This window comes from Eptatretus burgeri, chromosome 1, assembly GCF_056783735.1.
Source record: "Eptatretus burgeri isolate ZD-2024b chromosome 1, Ebu_testis_v1, whole genome shotgun sequence".
NCBI classification, from domain to species: Eukaryota; Metazoa; Chordata; class Myxini; order Myxiniformes; family Myxinidae; genus Eptatretus; species Eptatretus burgeri.
In genome coordinates, this window is record NC_140961.1 from 88,618,946 (window position 1) to 88,638,931 (window position 19,986).

The window sequence follows — 19,986 nt, forward strand, 5'->3', positions numbered from 1 at the left end:
GTTGGTCCGATGAACCAAATTTTCATTGGTCTTCACAGCCTTGTTGCGTACCCGCCTGCTGTACTGTTGAGCATTAGCTTGCCTTTTACCAAACCCAGATGTGCTTTGCGCCAGCACGGGAATTATATGTTCATAATTATTCTTGACAGATGATACTATTCTTATTGTTGTTGTAAATATTATTATTATTAATTAATACATCCTTTGTGACAATGTTATTATTGTTTTTGTTATATATTTTGAAATCAGAATGCCATGAGGTTGTAGGACGTATTAAGCTGTTTTGTATACCTTAAAACATTGCAATTCTAATGGCTTTTTGTAGTTAATTAGTCTCGTCAACTCAGGAGGTTATGGCAATCATTTTATTTTGCTGCATCACATTCCACATCAGAATGCTCTCGCAGAACTCCACAAAAAACATTACACACACACACACACACACACACACACACACACACACACACACACACACACACACACACACACACACACACACACACACGCACACACACACACACCTCATCCATTTATACTAGGCTTAGAGAGTCTACGGGGTCTTTGGGGTCTTTTGGGTCCTCTGGGTCTTTTGGGTCCTTGGGGTCTTTTGGGTCATCTGGGTTTTGGGGTCTTCAGGGACTTTTGGATCTTTCATGTCCTCTGGGTCTTTTGAGTCCTCAGGGACTTTTGGGTCTTTGTGGTATTTTGGGTCCTCAGGGACTTTTGGGTCATCTGGGTGTTTTGTGTCCTTGGGGACTTTTGGGTCTTTTAGGTCCTTGGGGTCTTTTGGGTCCTCAGAGTCTTTTGGGTCTTCGAGTCTTTTGGGTCTTTGGGGACTTTTGGGTCCTCAGAGTATTTTTGGGTATTTTTGGTCCTTGGGGTATTTTGGGTATTCCACACGTCAATGACTTTCTCAATCAGATTGATTATTTGGGGATTTATCTTGCACATTTGCACGCACTTTATCATCCGTGAATGTGGGACACTGGGACACTATCAAAAGCTTTTTTATAGTCTATCCAGGCTGTGGACAATTTGGTTTTTCTTGTATTGCAGTTTTCGAGTGTGGCCTTGTTTAGTAGCAAATGGTCGACTGTTCTCCACCAACCTCTCTTGAATCCCTCCTGTTGTGCATCTTGGCCTCCTTGTTGTGTTCGGTGGTGCTGCATCGTTTATGTGAGGATTCCTGTTAAAAGTTTGTATGTTGTTGGTAGACAGGTTATTGGCTGGTATTTATGAGGTAGTTTGATTTCTTCAGATTCTTCAGATCGTGTGTGTGTGTGTGTGTGTGTGTGTGTGTGTGTGTGTGTGTGTGTGTGTGTGTGTGTGTGTGTGTGTGTGTGTGTGTGTGTGTGTTAAAATTCCACCATTATTGTGTATGTTGTAACCAAGATGGCCCTATAGAAATGATGTCGATTTTGTTGGATTTGCTGCTTGATTGTATTACGAGATATGCAAGAATGTAACGTGAAAAGGTTTGATCGTGATCATGTGAAGAAATTCTCAGTTTTACAAATCTACCTTTTCTTTCCCCATGTGATGCTCATCCTTGAGATGTGAACTCCAAACCTCTCTATAAAATTACTTAATTATCCACAGAACAGTGTGCCATTTCAGTGCAAAAAGTACATTGCTGCTGTGTTTTATTATACAAAGTCAAAGGATGCAATGTTTCAAGGTGAGTGCATACTTTCTCGTTTTTGCTCACATTAATTGCACTGACATCATCAGTCGTGTAAAGGCAGAGAAAAATTGTGGCGGAAATAACAGTTGCACAGCAAGGGATCGAGAATATGAAATAATTACACTGCAGGGATCGGAAGTTGTATTTTCATCACAAGTCATGGACGTGGCAACACTATAGACCAATTCCGCGAGCATGCGAATTGCCAAATGAGATGGATGTTCTGGTGGAGAAGGGTCAGAGCTGAAAAAGTTAAGCTGACAGCCTTTTGTGGTTCTTCTGCAGAACTTTCCAAAGAGCTTGAGAGTGAATATTAAAGAAGGATGCTTGGATGTGACACGAGACCGTGGGATGGCAGAATATTTGAGAATTGTTGGGAAAGAACATATGTTAACGAGCCGTCCTGAGTACCACGTAGAAACAAAATGCCACACTTTCTGGCATGCAGTGCAATGATAAAGAGGTAAGGAAAAGGGAGAAAAGAGCAAGGGTTTTGATGAGTTAATGAAATGAAAGCAAGGAGTTTCCATGTTCTAAGTCAATTAGCAGAAATTTTCTAATTAATGAAACATTATAGTCCATGAGCCAGGAGGGTTGGTCGGTACCATCTGGGGGGTATAATTCTCAAAGTGATTTTTGGCAAGGTATACAACACGAGAGTTAGACAATATGTGATAGCATTGCATCGGTGGTCTTTTGGGTCCCCTATGTACATGTGTATATATATATATATATATATATATATATATATATATATATATATATATATATATATATATATATATATATATATATACATATATATATATATATATACATATATATATACATATATATATATATATATATATATATATATATACATATATATACATATATATATATATATACATATATATATATATATATATACATATATACATATATACATATATACATATACATACATATATACATATACATATATATATATATATATATATATATATATATATATACATATATACACACATGCACGCGAAAAGTACTGGACTGATCCTCACCAAACTTCACATGCTGACAGAACATGTACCCGGGAGTGTCCCGATGTAAAGGAATTGTACTTCTGACTTGCGGTTTCCGAATTATGACGTCATCACCTGATTGCATAACGTTAATTTTTCAAGTTCAGCCAATTGACATGGGACCAACGCCATTTGCAATAGAATGAAAAAATAATGCTACAGTCAATTGAAGACAATGACTTCCGACTTCCCGGTTTCCGAATTATGACGTCATCACCTGATTGCGTAACGCTAATTTTTCAAGTTCAGCCGATTGACATGGGACCAATGGAATTTGCTAGAGAATGAGAATTAATTAAGTCGCAAATGATGACATGAAACCAGCCTCACATTGTTGAGGCATTATGGTTTTTTTTATCTGATGCGGCAATAAATCTTAACATTTTTGAACTCGAGTCTTATATTATATATAACATGGCAGGGAAAATATTATATTATAGTGGTGATGAAAAAAAATAATAATGGTGGCAGCTTCTACAATTTTACAATTAACTGTGACATATACTTCTTCAGACCCGCCGTCATCCACATGATTCCTGTGTGGAGCATGGGTATCCCTTCTAATATATATATATGTAAATGTAAGTCAACTAGCTTATTGTGTTATCACCCTGTTTGTATGCCAACCCTTAAATAAGCTTTTGTGAAAAATGGCCAGTACAAGGTAAGACATCCCACTTCAACTTAACAACATTTTTTTTTATCAGTCAAACATTAACATTTAAATTTGTCTCACCTTTTGCTGGGATCATTTGCTTCTCAAAAAAAAGTGCTTAACATGCCTTGGCTGAAAGGTATGTCATTGGTGACACAAATGTCAGTGTCTATTTCCTGTGTGATAAATCATACCGCCTTTAGAAAAGTATTTGTCTATCATTTACTGTGGAAAGTAAATAAAAGTTCTGGAACAATATAATTACATGGGTGTTTAACAAATTTATTAAGAAATCCAAAAATCTAGATTTCTTTTTTGTATGTTGTATATTAAGATCAGTATAGCAGACAATGTTACCCCACCCCCCCCCCCAAATGAAAAAAATACCTAATTTTGATGGATTTATACAGTTTGGTCAATGTCATGATATTTTCCCTGTTGTTATTGAAGGATACTTTCCAAGAATCAAACAAAGGTAAATGATAGCATGTTTATGAACAAGATTAATGTTTTTTTCCTGTAATTTCTCAAAAAATACAGAATTTCAGGGATTTAGATACTCAATAATGCACATATGAAGGCATCAAACACCCATATTACACAATATATATCAATGACAGTAGCAAGATGGTTAATCATGTGCAATCTGATGAATGAGTCAAAGGTGAAAATGAAACACAATCTTCTGTTGTAGGGCATAAAATTACATAATTGAAACACAAATGTGGTGTTTCACACTAACAAGGCCATTACCTCGACCCAATGTGTTGCTGATAAACATATTGTCTTCTGAACCAAAGATGGGTCCTTTATAGTTTCAAAGACATCTCTGATCATATGCACGGATTGTAAGTGATATAAGATGTTCAAGATGAACTTAAAAATCATAATCATTATCCAGTTCTTCAATATCCTCATCGAAACCTTCCCCATCGTCTGACTCAAAGATGGATATGTTCTGCAATGTATCAGCACTGGACTCTCAGTGCTTGTAATTGCAAACACTAAATGCTCAGCGAGTTTAAACAACTGTTTTGATAAGCAAATAACATGAGCTACGTGCCGAACAATTTTCAAGAAGATATAGCCTATAATAAGAGAGAACCATTAGTTTTAAATAGAATGTCTTATTCTGTCATGCTGGTTTCAGAAAAGTTTATTTTGGGATGGGGTTACTAAACAGCTAATAACACACAAAAGGTTACCACCAATGCAATGCTATCACATAGTTTCTGACTGTAGAGATGTATACCATGCCAAAAATTACAATGAGCATTATTCTCCGCAGATAGTACGGGTGGCCAAAAATTACAGGGTCTGGCTCATGGCTTGTTACTTTTTGTTGTTGCGAGCGAACTAAATATTTATACATATAGTGAATGCATCCTTAAGTAACAAAAGGAAATGACAAACAAAACAAAAAAAGAATTAAAAAATGTAAGTCAACTTGCTTGTTATTTTTGGTCTGCTCTATGTAGCAGCATAGACACATGCATAGCTGGGGGGGGGGGGGTCTAGTTAGGTTTTGTGCATAGAGGTCAAAGTTCATCGAAAATCTTAATCACTGAATGAGAAATATTAAGAAATTGAAAACGAGGTGAATGTTCTCATAATGGCACCATTGATATGAATTCAGCGAATGCAACTGACCAGTTCAAGACCACTGCGACGTAATCGACGACATGACTTGAGATACGTGCGGATGCGTTTGCGTGCTCGCTCCTGAAACTCAGGAAATTGGCGGGCACACGAAGCCAGGATAGCCTGCACCTTCTCTTTGGGTTGCTTTGAGATTGGTACACTGCGGTCCAGATTTTCATCGACAAAGAGTCGTACGAACATCTGGGGATGGCAAAAATGAAAATAAAGCACGTACTATAAAGAGAACAGCATATATGAGTATACAGTGTATGTGTATATAGATATATATATATATATATATATATATATATATATATATATATATATATATATATATATATATATATATATATATATATATATATATATATATATATATATATACAGTGGGGAGAACAAGTATTTGATACACTGCCGATTTTGCAGGTTTTCCCACTTACAAAGCACCGAGAGGTCTGTAATTTTTTATCATTGGTACACTTCAACTGTGAAAGACGGAATCTAAAACAAAAATCCTGAAAATCACATTGTATGATTATTAAATAATTAATTTGCATTTTATTGCATGAAATAAGTATTTGATACATCAGAAAAACAGAACTTAATATTTGGTGCAGAAACCTTTGTTTGCAATTACAGAGATCAGACGTTTCCTGTAGTTCTTAACCAGGTTTTCACAGACTGCAGCAGGGATTTTGGCCCACTCCTCCATACAGATCTTCTCCAGATCCTTCAGGTTTCGGGGCTGTCGCTGGGCAACACAGACTTTCAGCTCCCTCCAAAGATTTTCTATTGGGTTCAGGTCTGGAGACTGGCAAGGCCACTCCAGGACCTTGAGATGCTTCTTACGGAGCCACTCCTTAGTTGCCCTGGCTGTGTGTTTCGGATCATTGTCATGCTGGAAGACCCAGCCACGCCCCATCTTCAATGCTCTTGTTGAGGGAAGGAGGTTGTTGGCCAAGATCTCGTGATACATGGCCCCATCCATCCTCCCCTCAATACAGTGCAGTCATCCTGTCCCCTTTGCAGAAAAGCATCCCCAAAGAATGACGTTTCCACCTCCATGCTTCATGGTTGGGATGGTGTTCTTGGGGTTGTACTCATCCTTCTTCTTCCTCCAAACACGGCGAGTGGAGTTTAAACCAAAAGGCTCTATTTTTTGTCTCATCAGACCACATGACCTTTCCTCCTCTGGATCATCCAGATGGTCATTGGCAAACTTCAGACGGGCCTGGACATGCGCTGGCTTGAGCAGAGGGACCCTGCGTGCGCTGCAGGATTTTAATCCATGACGGCGTAGTGTGTTACTTATGGTTTTCTTTGATACTGTGGTCCCAGCTTTCTTCAGGTCATTGACCAGGTCCTGCCGTGTAGTTCTGGGCTGATCCCTCACCTTTCTCATGATCATTGAGGTTCCACGAGGTGAGATCTTGCATGGAGCCCCAGACTGAGGGAGATTGACTGTTATCTTGAACTTCTTCCATTTTCTAATAATTGCGCCAACAGTTGTTGCCTTCTTGCCAAGCTGCTTGCCGATTGTCCTGTAGCCCATCCCAGCCTTGTGCAAGTCTACAATTTTGTCCCTGATGTCCTTAGACAGCTCTCTGGTCTTGCCCATTGTGGAGAGGTTGGAGTCTGATTGATTGAGTGTGGACAGCTGTCTTTTATGCAGATAACGAGTTCAAACAGGTGCAGTTAACACAGGTAATGAGTGGAGAATGGGAGGGATTCTTAGACAAAACTAACAGGTCTGTGAGAGCTGGAATTCTTACTAGTTGGTAGGTGATCAAATACTTATTTCATGCAATAAAATGCAAATTAATTATTTAAAAATCATACAATGTGATTTTCAGGATTTTGGTTTTAGATTCCGTCTTTCACAGTTGAAGTGTTGAAAATCGGCAGTGTATCAAATACTTGTTCTCCCCACTGTATATATATATATATATATATATATATATATATATATATATATATATATATATATATATATATATATATATATATATATATATATATATATATATATATATATATATATATATATTTATGAATATGATAGCATGTTCACCACCATCCTACTATGAGTTTTAAGCCTTATTCCTGATGTCACATCAACCTCTGCCATTATTTTTTATCCCTCTATGAGCACATCTCTCATGATTCTGTGACTCCTGGTTGAAACAATTTATTGTGTTGGTTTCTCTTATGATCACCACTACATCTTTGATAGCCACAATTATTCCCACTTTCTTGTGGAGTTGGCTGTTAAAAGATTCCCACAAAGTATTTCATGAACCATCTGGCGAGCCTAACATTTGAATGAACGAGGAAGGAACATGGAATTTAATCAGAGTGCTGGTAATGACTCGCCTACTTTTTGGGAATAGACACTATAGGATATTTAGTGCCCACCAATAACCAAAACTGGCAGATGTGTCTTCTAGCTGAACATACTTCTGATGAACAGTGCACATACTCATGCATCGCCCTGCATAGGGAGCAGCGGTGTGACATTTTAGAGCTGGTTTGATATTCTAACCCCGGCTATAGACAACTCAAAGGTGCTGTCATGTGTTATTAGCCCCCGTTAGACTTAGTCCAACACGGCAGCTGATGGATTTGGTCTCGATTTTCGTGTCTGTGCATGTATGCATGTGTGCATGCGTGTGTGCGTCTGCAGCCATATCTCGGGCATGTATGATCCGATTTCATTTCTACTTGGCAAAAAGACAAAAAATGATGAGATGCATACATTTTGTTTCACAACACGATCAAAGATAGCCAACTGGTGGCCATTTTAGTTTTTAAAAAACAGATGTTCTACATGTCCTCGACCATTTCTCGGACATGCATTTAACGATGTTGTTCAAACTTGGCATACAGAGAAGGAATGATAGCTTACACATGCCCATCATTCTTTTCATAATAAAATCCAAGATGGCTGATTGGCGGCCATTTTGGTACTTAAATGTGTCCCAACCATTTCTCAGTCATGCATGGCCAAATTTTGTTCAAACTTGGCAAAATATGGCATACATGTGCACCTCACTTTGTTTTGCGATCTGATCAAAGTTGGCCGACTGGTAGACCGGTGGACATTTAATTGTAAAAACAACAACCCGGTATTGGACACATCCTCAACCATTTCTCAGACATGCATTTACCGATCTTGTTCAAACGTGGCACACATTTAATGAATGACGGCTTACATATGTACATCATTCTTTCTCGAAATCATATCCAAGATGGCCGACTGGTAGCCATTTTAGTTGACTGGTGGCCACTGGAAAGAATATGTTCAATATAGAAAGCATCCAATGGCAACGAAGCTTTCACAATTGCAACGAAGCCAAATGTTGCCTTTTAACTGCTGTAATATGTTCCTTCCTGGCTACAATTCAGAAACACTGTTAACTGTTTAATGGATGTCTAAAGAGGGTAGATGTGTAGCAGGTGCTCCCTGTAGATACATACATAAATACATATCTGATTTTTCACTCAAATTACTATTTTACCTTCAATAATTATCAGGATCTATAATCAGCATGGCTCGAGTCCAAATGATACTTTTGCAAAAGACTCCAAGGAGACATATTATGTTCACATGTCTGCAGACAGCACCAGATGGCTTGATGCTGCTTTGGATATGGATAGTAAGCTCCAGGTTTCTTACTGATACTGTAATGTGACCACAGCTTAGTTGGATTCTAAATAGTTTGTCGAATTTCAATTTTCCATCACCTTTTAATTGGCTCGGATGGAGGCTTATCACAATGGGAGTTATTCTGTCAGCTGATTAAAAACTTCTACTTGCATTGAAAGCTTTGAGTCTTTCTGGGTCAGCTCCTTCTATCTCGCTGCCTCTCTCTGCTTCCTCATGCTCCTCCTCTTCCTCTTCTTCTCCCCGTGCTGAGCCCCCATCCTCCAGCACCACTTCAGCCCGACCATGAAGCTCATAGGGTAGGTTGTTAGACGGAGACTGCTTTGGATAGGAGGTGGTGGGAGGGGAAGCAAAGAGTATGGTATAAAAGAGAAACAGTGAGAACTGTTATGATATCAAAATGAAATTAAGTTTAACACGAAGCTTTTATTCAAAATCAATATTTTAGCCCACATTAATATCATTAGTAATTTGAATAAATTAATTATTTCTGATACATATTGGCATTCATTTATAAGTTTACATGTGAGCAGGGAATCATGTTTTGTTGAACTCTGTACAGAGGATGATGGATAAAAGGTACGATCCTGAATTTTAATTTTGAAACCAGAGTAGTGGACCCACAAAGTTTGATACATGGAAGAGGGCATCGTTGAAAACAGCGCTGCATTAAATGTGATAGCTTGGAGACAAGTTGGACATCAAGTAAAGAGAACGTGAATCGAGGCATCGGAATGCTTGAAAATGGGGGTTAACTCAACAATCATATCACTTCAGTTGTTCAATGTGTTTAAAAGTTTGCTCTCCCATATGTGGAATCAGTAAACAAGCCATGCCCTTTCCTGAGACATGGAGGAGGTCGAAGAGGGTGAAGGAACAGTCCCTGTGGGAATATTGCTATACTCAATTGATGTCACATCAATAACCTTTTGAAGACTTACCATTTCAGATATATTCTTCTGAATGCAACAGAAGCTACAAATCTAGGCAGATTGTTTACAGAGAGCTTCAAGATACTGATTCAAATTCAGTCAGTGCACTAATATGTACATCTTTGACATCCCAACACACAAGAAATTGTTAATATTATCGAGGGATCACATGAGCTTGATCATCAATGACTGAACCAAAATGCTTTACACTGATGGATCAAGATTAACATTATCATACTCACAGGCACGCAGGATTATCAGACAGCACTGTAAACATTTATTTCTGCTGCTCCTTACAGAACATTATAGACACGGAGGAGGATCTGTCATGGTATGGGCATGGTATCAACATGCATGGTTGGATACACCTCGAAGTCATTGAGAATGGCACCATCACTGCTCTTAAGTAGGAACGTGAGATCTTCCATTCAAATGTCAAGCCAAACTTAATTTTGATTGACGACAATGCACACCCACATCGAGCAAGGATCATCACTGCTTAGCTTATAGATGAAGCATTGGAGAGAATGAATGGCCAGATTAATCTCCCGACTGGAACCCCATTGGACATGGTATCGAGGGTAATAGCAACCAATCCGGTATCAGCCAGGCACTGCAGGGCCTCCAGGACACCCTTATCGGAGAATGAGCTCAGCTTTCACAAGAATGTGTCCAGCGTCTCAATCAATCAATTAATCGTTTGTTTGTTTTTTTTCCTCATATAGCTCTTTATTTTTAGCAAAATATCAAAGTGCTTCACAAAATGAAAGGATCGGAAGAATAACAATAGCGAGAATTGCTTTGCAATACATGTCCCCGACCAATGTGATATTTTCTAAGTCCAAAAAGGGCATAACTCTGTGAAAAATTGATGAAACGCCCTGAAACTCGAACTTATTCTGTAACATCTATATTAATATTTCGGCACGCCCCTTTCTTTGTTCCACATTCAGATTTTTGTAACTGCATGAAATGAAACAAGATTTGGCACATATACTAATGATATTATTGTCTTCCTTAAGAGGCCCCTCAAAATTCGTTTTGATGCATTTTCACAAACTCCAACGGATTCCATTCAAATTCGGTACGATTATGGCTTTTGGTCCAACTTCGGTCATTGGCTATAAATTTTTTCCATAACACTTCCGATATTCGAAAAAATCGATAAATCGATATCCCTTATGGGATTTTCCATTCAAATCCACTCAAGTTTAAGGCTGACGGGGGACACAAATTTCCACTTTGACCCGGGCGCTGTTTACCTCCGCTACGCAAAGCTATTAGGGTTTGGGTTAGGGTTAGTGTTAGGGTTAGGGTTTGCTACCCTAACACTAACCCTAACAGCTAACCGTAACCCTAACAGCTAACCCTAACCCTAACAGCTACCCTTACACTAACCCTAACAGCTAACCCTAACCCTAACCGCTACCCTAACCGCTAACCCTATCCGCTAACCCTAACTGCAACCCTAACCGCTAACCTCTAACTGCTAACAGCTATTCAGGAAATTTGCAAGAAAGCCCGGGCAACGCCAGGCTTTATTGCGAGCCCGAGCAACGCCGGGCATTACTACTAGTATCATAATAAAGCAATGTACCAAGTTTTAGTTGAATATATTAAAGGGTATGGGGGAAAAAAGTCTGAAAAACCACAGGTGGGATGGACGGACGGATAGATGGATGGACAGACAGATGGAAAGCAAACCTATAGTCCACTCTGGTGAAACTGGTGGACTACAAGTAGTTAAGACAAAGCAACTGTAGAAAGATGGAATTTTAGAAGCGATTTTAAAAACGTAAAAAAAAAATCAGTGCAGAGATTTTAAAAAGTGTCATTGTGTGGAGTGGTAGATATATGTAGAGCCGTTCAACAGGATCCACATGGGACTTGATTCGTTAAAATTTGATCATGATTCAATCAACTTTAATAAAACTGTTAGTATAGGTGGGTGAGGAACTTAGTTATCCCCACTCTAATTAATGACTTAAACCCATTGTTGTTGGACATATTGATCCTTTGCAAAGACTGAGTATAATAATTACTGGTGTTTCACATTATGAGCATTTTTTTTTTTAAGCAATTAAGTATGAACAATGTCACATGAATGTGAATAAAAATTGTGAAACACAGTCAACGTGAGGTTTTCATAAGACAGACTCAGTTTTGAGATTTCATTCAAAAACTGCAAGAAACGCGAGTGCAACATCTTAATATACATTTGGAATCTAATAGAGCTGCCAAAGTCCTGAAAAAGCACAACAGGACCTGTAGAATAGTTTTAATGACTGCATCGTCACACTTATCCATTATCACATTTGTCGTCTTAATTTTTAATGGAAGATTGTGTAGAAGCTGTCAAATCATGTTCTTCTCTCCATTCCTTCAAAATGGTGAGCCCTCACCATCTCATGTTATCGTCTGTTCTGATTCCCGATCTTTTATATTCTCCTGTCCCATCGACCCACACTTTTGAACATTTACCCTGTTTGTCAGATTTCTCTGCATCATCCCACTCATTTCCCTTGTCCTGTCTGTATGTCCCTACTTATGCTGCCTGTGTGTTTATTCCTTCATAATTTCGCTGTCCTCCCCTGTGTGCCAACTAATTCTGCTCCATCATTGTGTGAACATCACCACTGTCATTTAGCTCTTCGATGAGCATCACGCTGCTAATTGCAGCATCACTCAGCCCACATGATTCTGGAAGCCTTCTTTGGCAGGATAATCAGCTCACCAACATAGGAAAGGAATCAATCTATGGATGTATTTCTGGCTACCTGGCCATCAGGTGTGTGAAACATGCCTTTATATATGAATAGGCGGGGAAAAAAATAGGACATTATGACGAAGATAAGGATTAGTATGACACGGTCAAACTAAGCTTGTCAACTAATACACATGCATCTTGACCCAAAGGCCAAGACCCATGGTCATCATCTTCGAGCAAGGTACATATATAGTAGTTTGATAAGCTTTGTGCTTTGGTCTTGGGGACCTAGCTTTGTTATGTTTGACTCTTTACCTTTTTATATAACAAGGCTTTTTCCAACAGAGATGATGGCCAGTGAGCCAGAAACACATCTATGGCTTGATTCCTTTCCCTGACAATCTGACATCATAGTATGATGTAGGAACAGCTATCAGCCGGGTTGTCAGAGGACAAACAGTCCAGGACCCCATATAATACAATGCCCCATTTTTCTCAAATCTTGCTTTTAAACTTCCAATAGTTGTGTTTAATATGCTGTTCTGTGCACCTACTTGAAAGTCTTTAAAAACATCAACAATTGGTTTTTAAGATGAGACTTCTCCAGGCATCCTTTTTCTCTCCAGGCTTATTTTCTCTGGAAAGAACACTTGGATGCCAATACTTTCTGTGGACTTTGCATCTCAAGTTCATCTATTATCTATTCAGTAAAACCAGTAACTCTAATTTTCACCACTGTATTTTTTTAAATCTGATCAGGAGTACACATCACTAATTGATGTGCTTTTAGCAGTTCTACCCCAATTGTTTGTAGATATTGTACATCGCTCCTTCCAAATTCCATATCCAGGCGATGCATGACGTCATCGCCGGGCACCGAAGGAAGGGAGTCCTCAGTTTTTACCCTGTCTGTTTTCTTGTTTGTTTGTCCGGGCGATATGTCAGACATCTTTTGAGCTAGGAGGCTGAAATTTGGGGACAAAAGTGAAGATGTGCTTTGGCAAAAACTGTATTGTTAAAAAATTTTGATTAATCAATTAATTGATTCATTACTTTATCATAATCAATTTAATAATTACTTGTTTATTTTATTTCTTATCCTGGTAATATCTAAGGCACCTTTTGAGCTATGAAGCTGATATTTGGACAAGACAGTGAACAAGTGATTTGGCTATAAAGGGTATTCTTGATTTATTGATTAATTAATTTTATATTGAATTTTTCGATTAAGTACTTAATTTTCAAAAAGTTACAGATTCGGATGAAACGGTGGTGGTTTCGGTATGCTATTAGCCAATTGATTCAGAAATAAATTATTTTACGATTATTTATTTATTTTAATTATGCAATTAATCAATTAATCAATCAATAAATTATTGCACACCGCTCCCTCCCAATTCCATCTCCGCTTGCTGCAAGGCGGCATCGCCAGGCGCCCCGGCGATGTAGCTTGCTGGAGGATTTGTTATTTATTTATTTGGCATGGGGGCAGTGTACTTTGAATGTACCTGTACTTGTTTGGATAAAGGTTACAGATTCAGAGACAAATTAATGCCGCATTATTATTTCATATTTTAGAAGTGCATCTTTGTGAGATCTATCTTTTGCTTGCAATTCAGATGAGTTTTTCTTCTAATTCTTCAATCATGCCGAGGAAGAGAATTCTATCAATGTACTCATACATGGAACTTTGCGGATTTTCGAATAAACCAATTACTTTAGTCAGTGCTGCATCTTTTGCCCACCAATGTGTTTCCACAATGATTTGGAGTCGGTGTTGATTGCTTTTTTCACCAACTGATCCCATATATCAATTATTTCAGAAGATTCCCTATAAAATTACAGTAATCCCATTTAACAGAAAAAAAAAATAGTGAATTTGCAGCAACGGGTGATCAATTTGCATTTCTAATCACAAGATTTAATCTATGGTTATAACACCAGACATTAATTTGACTTGGTGATTCGTTATATATCCAAGTTGAAAAACTGCTGGATATTTGTTGCACACTTGCTGCTTCATCTATGGCATTAACGATGCATTGAGTTATGTCCAAGCCGTTTTCCCCCAGTACGTTTCCACAAGTTCAAGGAAGGAACCCTTTTCCTGTGAAATCTGTGCAGTTGACTACAATTATGGGTGTTTATCTGTTACCAATCAGTAAAACCAGTAACTCTAATTTTCACCCCTTCGACATCCCACTATATTTTTCATTACTGATCCAGTGAACCCATCAACTTTTTCTGGACTCTGGCAACGCTAATTATGGGGTAATTACAAGACCTCTAATCTTGAACATGCATATTTGGAAATAACTAGCTGTCCTAATTCATTCCCCATATACTGAATTAATTTCCCATTAAAGTTTGGTAATTCTATGCATGTATGTATGTATGTATGTATGTATGTATGTACATATGTATATTTATATTGTTACGTGGAAGGGGGAATCTACAGCTAGCTTCTGCTAATACTTCAGTATGGGCCGTATGCTTGAATATGGAAGATTTACTCTTGCATTCGATATTTGTTTGAGGTGACTCATATTGTAAAACATGCAATGAGGAGGTAATGAGTGTCCATTTTAGAGTAGAATAGCGTAAGATTATTATGAAGCCTTCTATTTTCAGGTGAGGCCAGGTGTAGGACATATACACAGAAAGGCACCTCAAAAGTACTTCACACATTTAAAAGGAAACAGCATAAGCTGTTTGGACAGAGGACTGTAAGCCATCATGGTTAAGTTGGCTATAGAGACCAGGCTGAGGGCAGAATACTTTTTCAAGGGTCCAGCCCGCAGGGCAGGGTGGCCCGATTGAAGGCACCACACACACCATGGGCAGCCAATGAGAGGGACCAGCCACGTGCTGGAAAGGTGGTCCCTGTGGAGCATAAATACCACGTCCTCACATGCATGTGCCAGTAAGCAGTTGAACATTGGGGACAGAGGAAGAGACATCCCTCTCTCTCTCTGCTTGGTCGGCTCCCTCATTTCCGTTCCTCCTTCTCCTCGCTTTTATGTCTCGAGTCGCACTTCGCTCCATACCTCATCATCCTGCAACTACAACGAGCTCATGCCCACACAAGTCCTCACCTTTTCTGTCTGTTCCCCTTCGTTGTTTGAGTCCGGTAATTTTGGCACCATAAGCAGGTAATATTTACTTCTCATTGCACATAAGATTGTGTCTTCTTTTAAATCCTGTCAACCACCAGATCTGTGCCATTGTTTATTGATTGTCCTGTCCTCTCTTTTCCCTGAATACTTTGGAAATAAACCCCCTTTTAATTACAAGGAATGTGTCCCCACCCTTTGCCTTAAACGGGCTTTACTGCCAAGTTTGGCTTTCATTTGAATGATCCTGGGAGAATCCTAATACAGTACATAGCAATTTAATAAATTAACTTAAAATATCGCTCCAGCATTTACGGATGCCTTTATCAGACCCCCGGCTCACAAGGCCTGTGTTGACAGACTGTCTGATGCAACAATATGTATGTATGTACATTGTACATTGTACATGTATGTCTGAACCTCATAGAATTGAAAACGGCTTGGCCAATCTCGAAACAAATTTTGCAAACTTTCTCCAGCTACCCATGGTCAGGTCATGGGCAGAATGTATCCACCTCCCATCCGTACGATGGGGAAGATGATTTGCGATTTTCACCTGAATATGTGGTAGAGTGTAAGTGGTTTAACCACTAGCCGCTGCCAGAGGGAGTGTGGTATTGGCACCATATTTTGCTACCAGAGGGAGTGGCTTACACTATTAAAATAAAAGTCAAACCTCCTTGGATATTTTTAAACCATGCCAACAGGAAGTCAACTCAAGTGGAGAGTTGTACTTGTGTTTTAAAACATTGTAACCTACACGTAGCTCCCACCCGCTCATAGACCCACCAACCCACCAGGAATTCTCCTGATGTCCAGATGGCCCAATCCACCCCTGGTTCTGGCATTTGATGGAGAATGTCATACCTACAGAGTTTGCAACCCCACCTGGAATGGAATAAGGCCAAGGCCGATATTTCACAAGACGTCATGCTCCTTCAGGAGAAAAAATATCCAAGAAACAACTGGGCCTTATAAGAGTCATAAAGACTCATCCAAGTGATGACAGAAAGGTCCAAAAGCTGGACATAATGGTCTGCAGAGACAGTACTCACCCAACCTACTTGATACCGATCTCAGAGCTTGTGTTAATAGAAAAGGCACCCACCTAAAAACTGAAGTGACAGACTGACTCCAAAACATTCCTTGTTCATTGTTTACTTTTATATCCTGTATCTTCGATGGTAAAAATTATACTCTGATTCCATTTTTAGATGGGGAGTGTGATGGTCCAAGTTAATCCTCCCAATTTTTTAATCTGAATGATATTGTTGCGTCGACGGCTCAACTAACGTCGAGCTCATCGCGGCAGGAGATTAAAGTCCTGTGATGTCCCGAGTGGCTCAACTGAGGAGGCATTCCGAATTAGTGGTGGACAAAGCGTGCAAGGGTCATGAGGAGAGACAGGAGAAACCTTAAAGCTTACGGGGTTATTTCCCGAACCACAAAAATAAAAAGAACTGGGGATCATTGAACATGATGGAGAAGATGGTGGTGGATTGTGATGGGGAAGAAAAGGGGGACACTAAATACAATAAATAATTATGAATAAATTGGTAAGAGAAATCTAAAGACACTAAGTTGCCTCACCAGACTCGGTGACAGACAGGAAGGGAACAAAAACCAGGAGACTCGGCTCTGGGGCAGCGGGGATGAGCAGGTGATGAAGAGGGATGAGGATCAGGATGATGAGGTGAGCATATGCTGGCAGGACAATGAGATGGGCAGAAGATAACCAGGATGATGAGGAGGCGAAGCCCACGGGCAGGTCGACGAAACGGGGCACAGGGCGAAGATAGACACAGGCAGACAGAGGCCGGCAGAAGCAGGCAGGCAGGACGGCCTCCTTGAAACTTTCTCCTCAGTCTCACACAAACCAACAACTCCCAGCCACGTTCTCAGACTTCACCACCTTCTCCTCTGACCAACTCTCCTCAGCTTCCTTTTTTAGCTCCCCCCTTTCGTTCCTCTTTGGCAATGCTCCGCCACTTTTGGAGAAGCCGATAACTCTGCCTCCACCTCTTTTGTGCCAAGTCTCTCGGTGCCCCCGGTAGAGGTTTACATTGAGGTTTTATACACAGTTTCCTTAACCATAATCCCCAAGTAATTATTTGTACGCACCACCCTCTGTGTGGCACACATACAGACAAGATCATTCTTAAGCTGACGTTTCCCTACTTTTACATCAAGATGGGTATCTAGTCGTACACTGACCATGCTACCCTACACATTCCTATCTGCTAGATGGTGATATCTACCCCCCCCCCCCACAAATGTAACAATATGTAAACATAAACAAATAATTTAATTTGAGTTCATGAAAATACATTCATTAAGATATCCACACTCATTTTACTGGTTTGTTATCAAGGCACCTTTGCACAGTATAAATGTGGTTGAATGGTAACCTTTCGTGGTGAGTATGAGCATTGTTTCATCGGAATCACTGATTTTGTGTCAGGGTAAAGGGAAGAACAGGAAGTAGAGCTGTGAGTTAAGTAGAACCAATGCAGATATGGCAAATTAACAAGTTATGCTTCTTCTTCTTCTTCTTCTTCTTCTTCTTCTTCTTCTTCTTCTTCTTCTTCTTCTTGCAGATGACAGCTTGGCTGCCAGGCAACTATCATTTTGTTCCCATCGTGTGCTACCTTTTTGGTTGCTGGTTGCATGATTGGTTAAGGGCGTGGCTATGCCGCTGATGCAGTGCCCATATTACCAGTATACTGGTGCTCATTTCGCCGACCTTGGAAGGATGGCCGGCTGAGTCAACCCCACCTGGTGTTAATTCAGCAGCCAACAAAGCTTGAATTCAGGACCCTAAGATCCCAAGTCAGCCACCCTAACCAGTAAACCAACAACTATTTTATGCTGAGATATTTTATAACCAGAGTCAAGTTAGTGTCCTAAATGGTGTATTCAATTGATTAACTGCTTAATGTGTAGATACTGACTTTTCATTTTATTGCTCGTTCGTTTACTGTTTATTTCAATTCACCAGTTATTAAATTCACCACCAGAAGCCTTGCCTTCTCTTCCTCTACTTTCTATCATGGTTGTCACAAGCTGGATAAGTCAGGGTTAGGCCGGTGATTTGGTACATCCTAAGATAGGCTGACACCCTGATAAACTCCGGCATAAAGTTATTGTTCCCACATTACGTATTTCCAGCAATGAGAGTTCTTGTTTTTCATTCCACAAATAAGTGCTTGCTCTGAGGCATCACTTCATCTCTTTTCCAAACCTTGGTATGCAAAGGTTTGTGGAGGCAGGGAATTGGGGACGGATGTAATTTGGCAAGATGAATACATTAAAGAAAAAAAAAATGATCAACTTCCTTTTAATGATAAGCTAATTAGTAAAATGGAAAGTCAAATTGCAGATGATGTAAACTCATTTAGCTTCTCATATTTGATGTTGTTGCACCAGTTTTGGTTTTGATCAGGTTATTCCAACCTGGTAATGCTAATTTTAAAATTGCAGCTGAATCTCAAACAAAGGGTCAAACCATCCTCTTGAGACATAACGTGTTTTACATGATATGGCAGCCAGGTCCTTCTTGATAAGTTATCTCCCAGCAACAGTCCTTAAAGATGTCAGCTTTTCATCATCTTGTATCAATGGATATATCTTACATATTTATGAATTTTTCTTACTTGATTTTATTTTTGTGTCCATTCTATGCCTACATTACCCCCTTTCCTCTCACTGTCTTCCCTTTATTTAGCTGTCTCAGGAGACTGATTTAATTTGAGTTTCTGTGGAAGTATCACAAATTGCAACCTCTATACATCTCTGAGGTGGTCCACAAGTAATTTGGCATATAGTTTAGGCATCAGGAAAGAAGTTTAAATGAATCTCCACATTGTAAGTGATAGCTGACAATTCTCTGTTTGCAGCATTTCCAGAATGCGGTATCTCTTACTGGCACCACACCAATTGGTAGTTTTAATCACAGTGACTCAAATACTTTTATGACAATGGTGGGCTATCCTGCCTTTCCTCTCAATATCTCCAAATTGAAACAATTATTTCAGAGCTGAATTCTAAATAACATCCATTATTGACTTTACTGGTGACGTGTCATGGATGTTAACATCACTCCCTCACTCATTTAAACGAATACATATTTGGCAAGCTCAAGATTATGCTTGGTGTTGGCTTAATGGTTAGAGTGGTGGGCTTTGGAACCGAGAAGCCTGAGTTCAAATCCTGATCAGTTGTTAAATTAATACCAGGTGGAGTTGACTCTGCCTGTCATCCTTCCGAGGTCGGCAAAATGAGTGCCAGCTTGCAGGTATCCTGTGTCGGAGTGGAGACCCGCCTGGGATTGTGCCCAAGAGCCAAGGAGACTGCTTAGGCAGCACCAATGTTCCGCATTGAGTATGGTCCCAATGGATGGATGGATGGAACCTCAAGTATCCCCATCTTATATTAAATGAGATAACAGTTTTGAGATGCAAAATCCCAAGAAAATATTTCAAGGTTTAGGAAAAGAAAAGTGTGTGCGGCAAGAGGCACATGCGCAA

At 39.4% G+C, this 19,986-nt stretch overlaps 1 protein-coding gene across 3 annotated transcripts in view; it reads right to left on the bottom strand.

The window, feature by feature from the left end:
* NOL4 (nucleolar protein 4) overlaps positions 1-19,986 on the bottom strand; it is a 512,661-nt gene that overhangs the window by 72,655 nt on the left and 420,020 nt on the right. For 2 of the 3 annotated variants that reach the window (XM_085891239.1, XM_085891224.1), the window contains exons 7-8: positions 8,862-9,029; positions 5,054-5,245 (exon numbers count right to left, since the gene is read on the bottom strand). In XM_085891239.1, coding sequence (XP_085747365.1) covers positions 5,054-5,245; positions 8,862-9,029 — 360 coding nt within the window. The remainder of the gene's footprint in view (positions 1-5,053; positions 5,246-8,861; positions 9,030-19,986) is intronic. The other variant, XM_085891232.1, reaches the window with a different exon arrangement.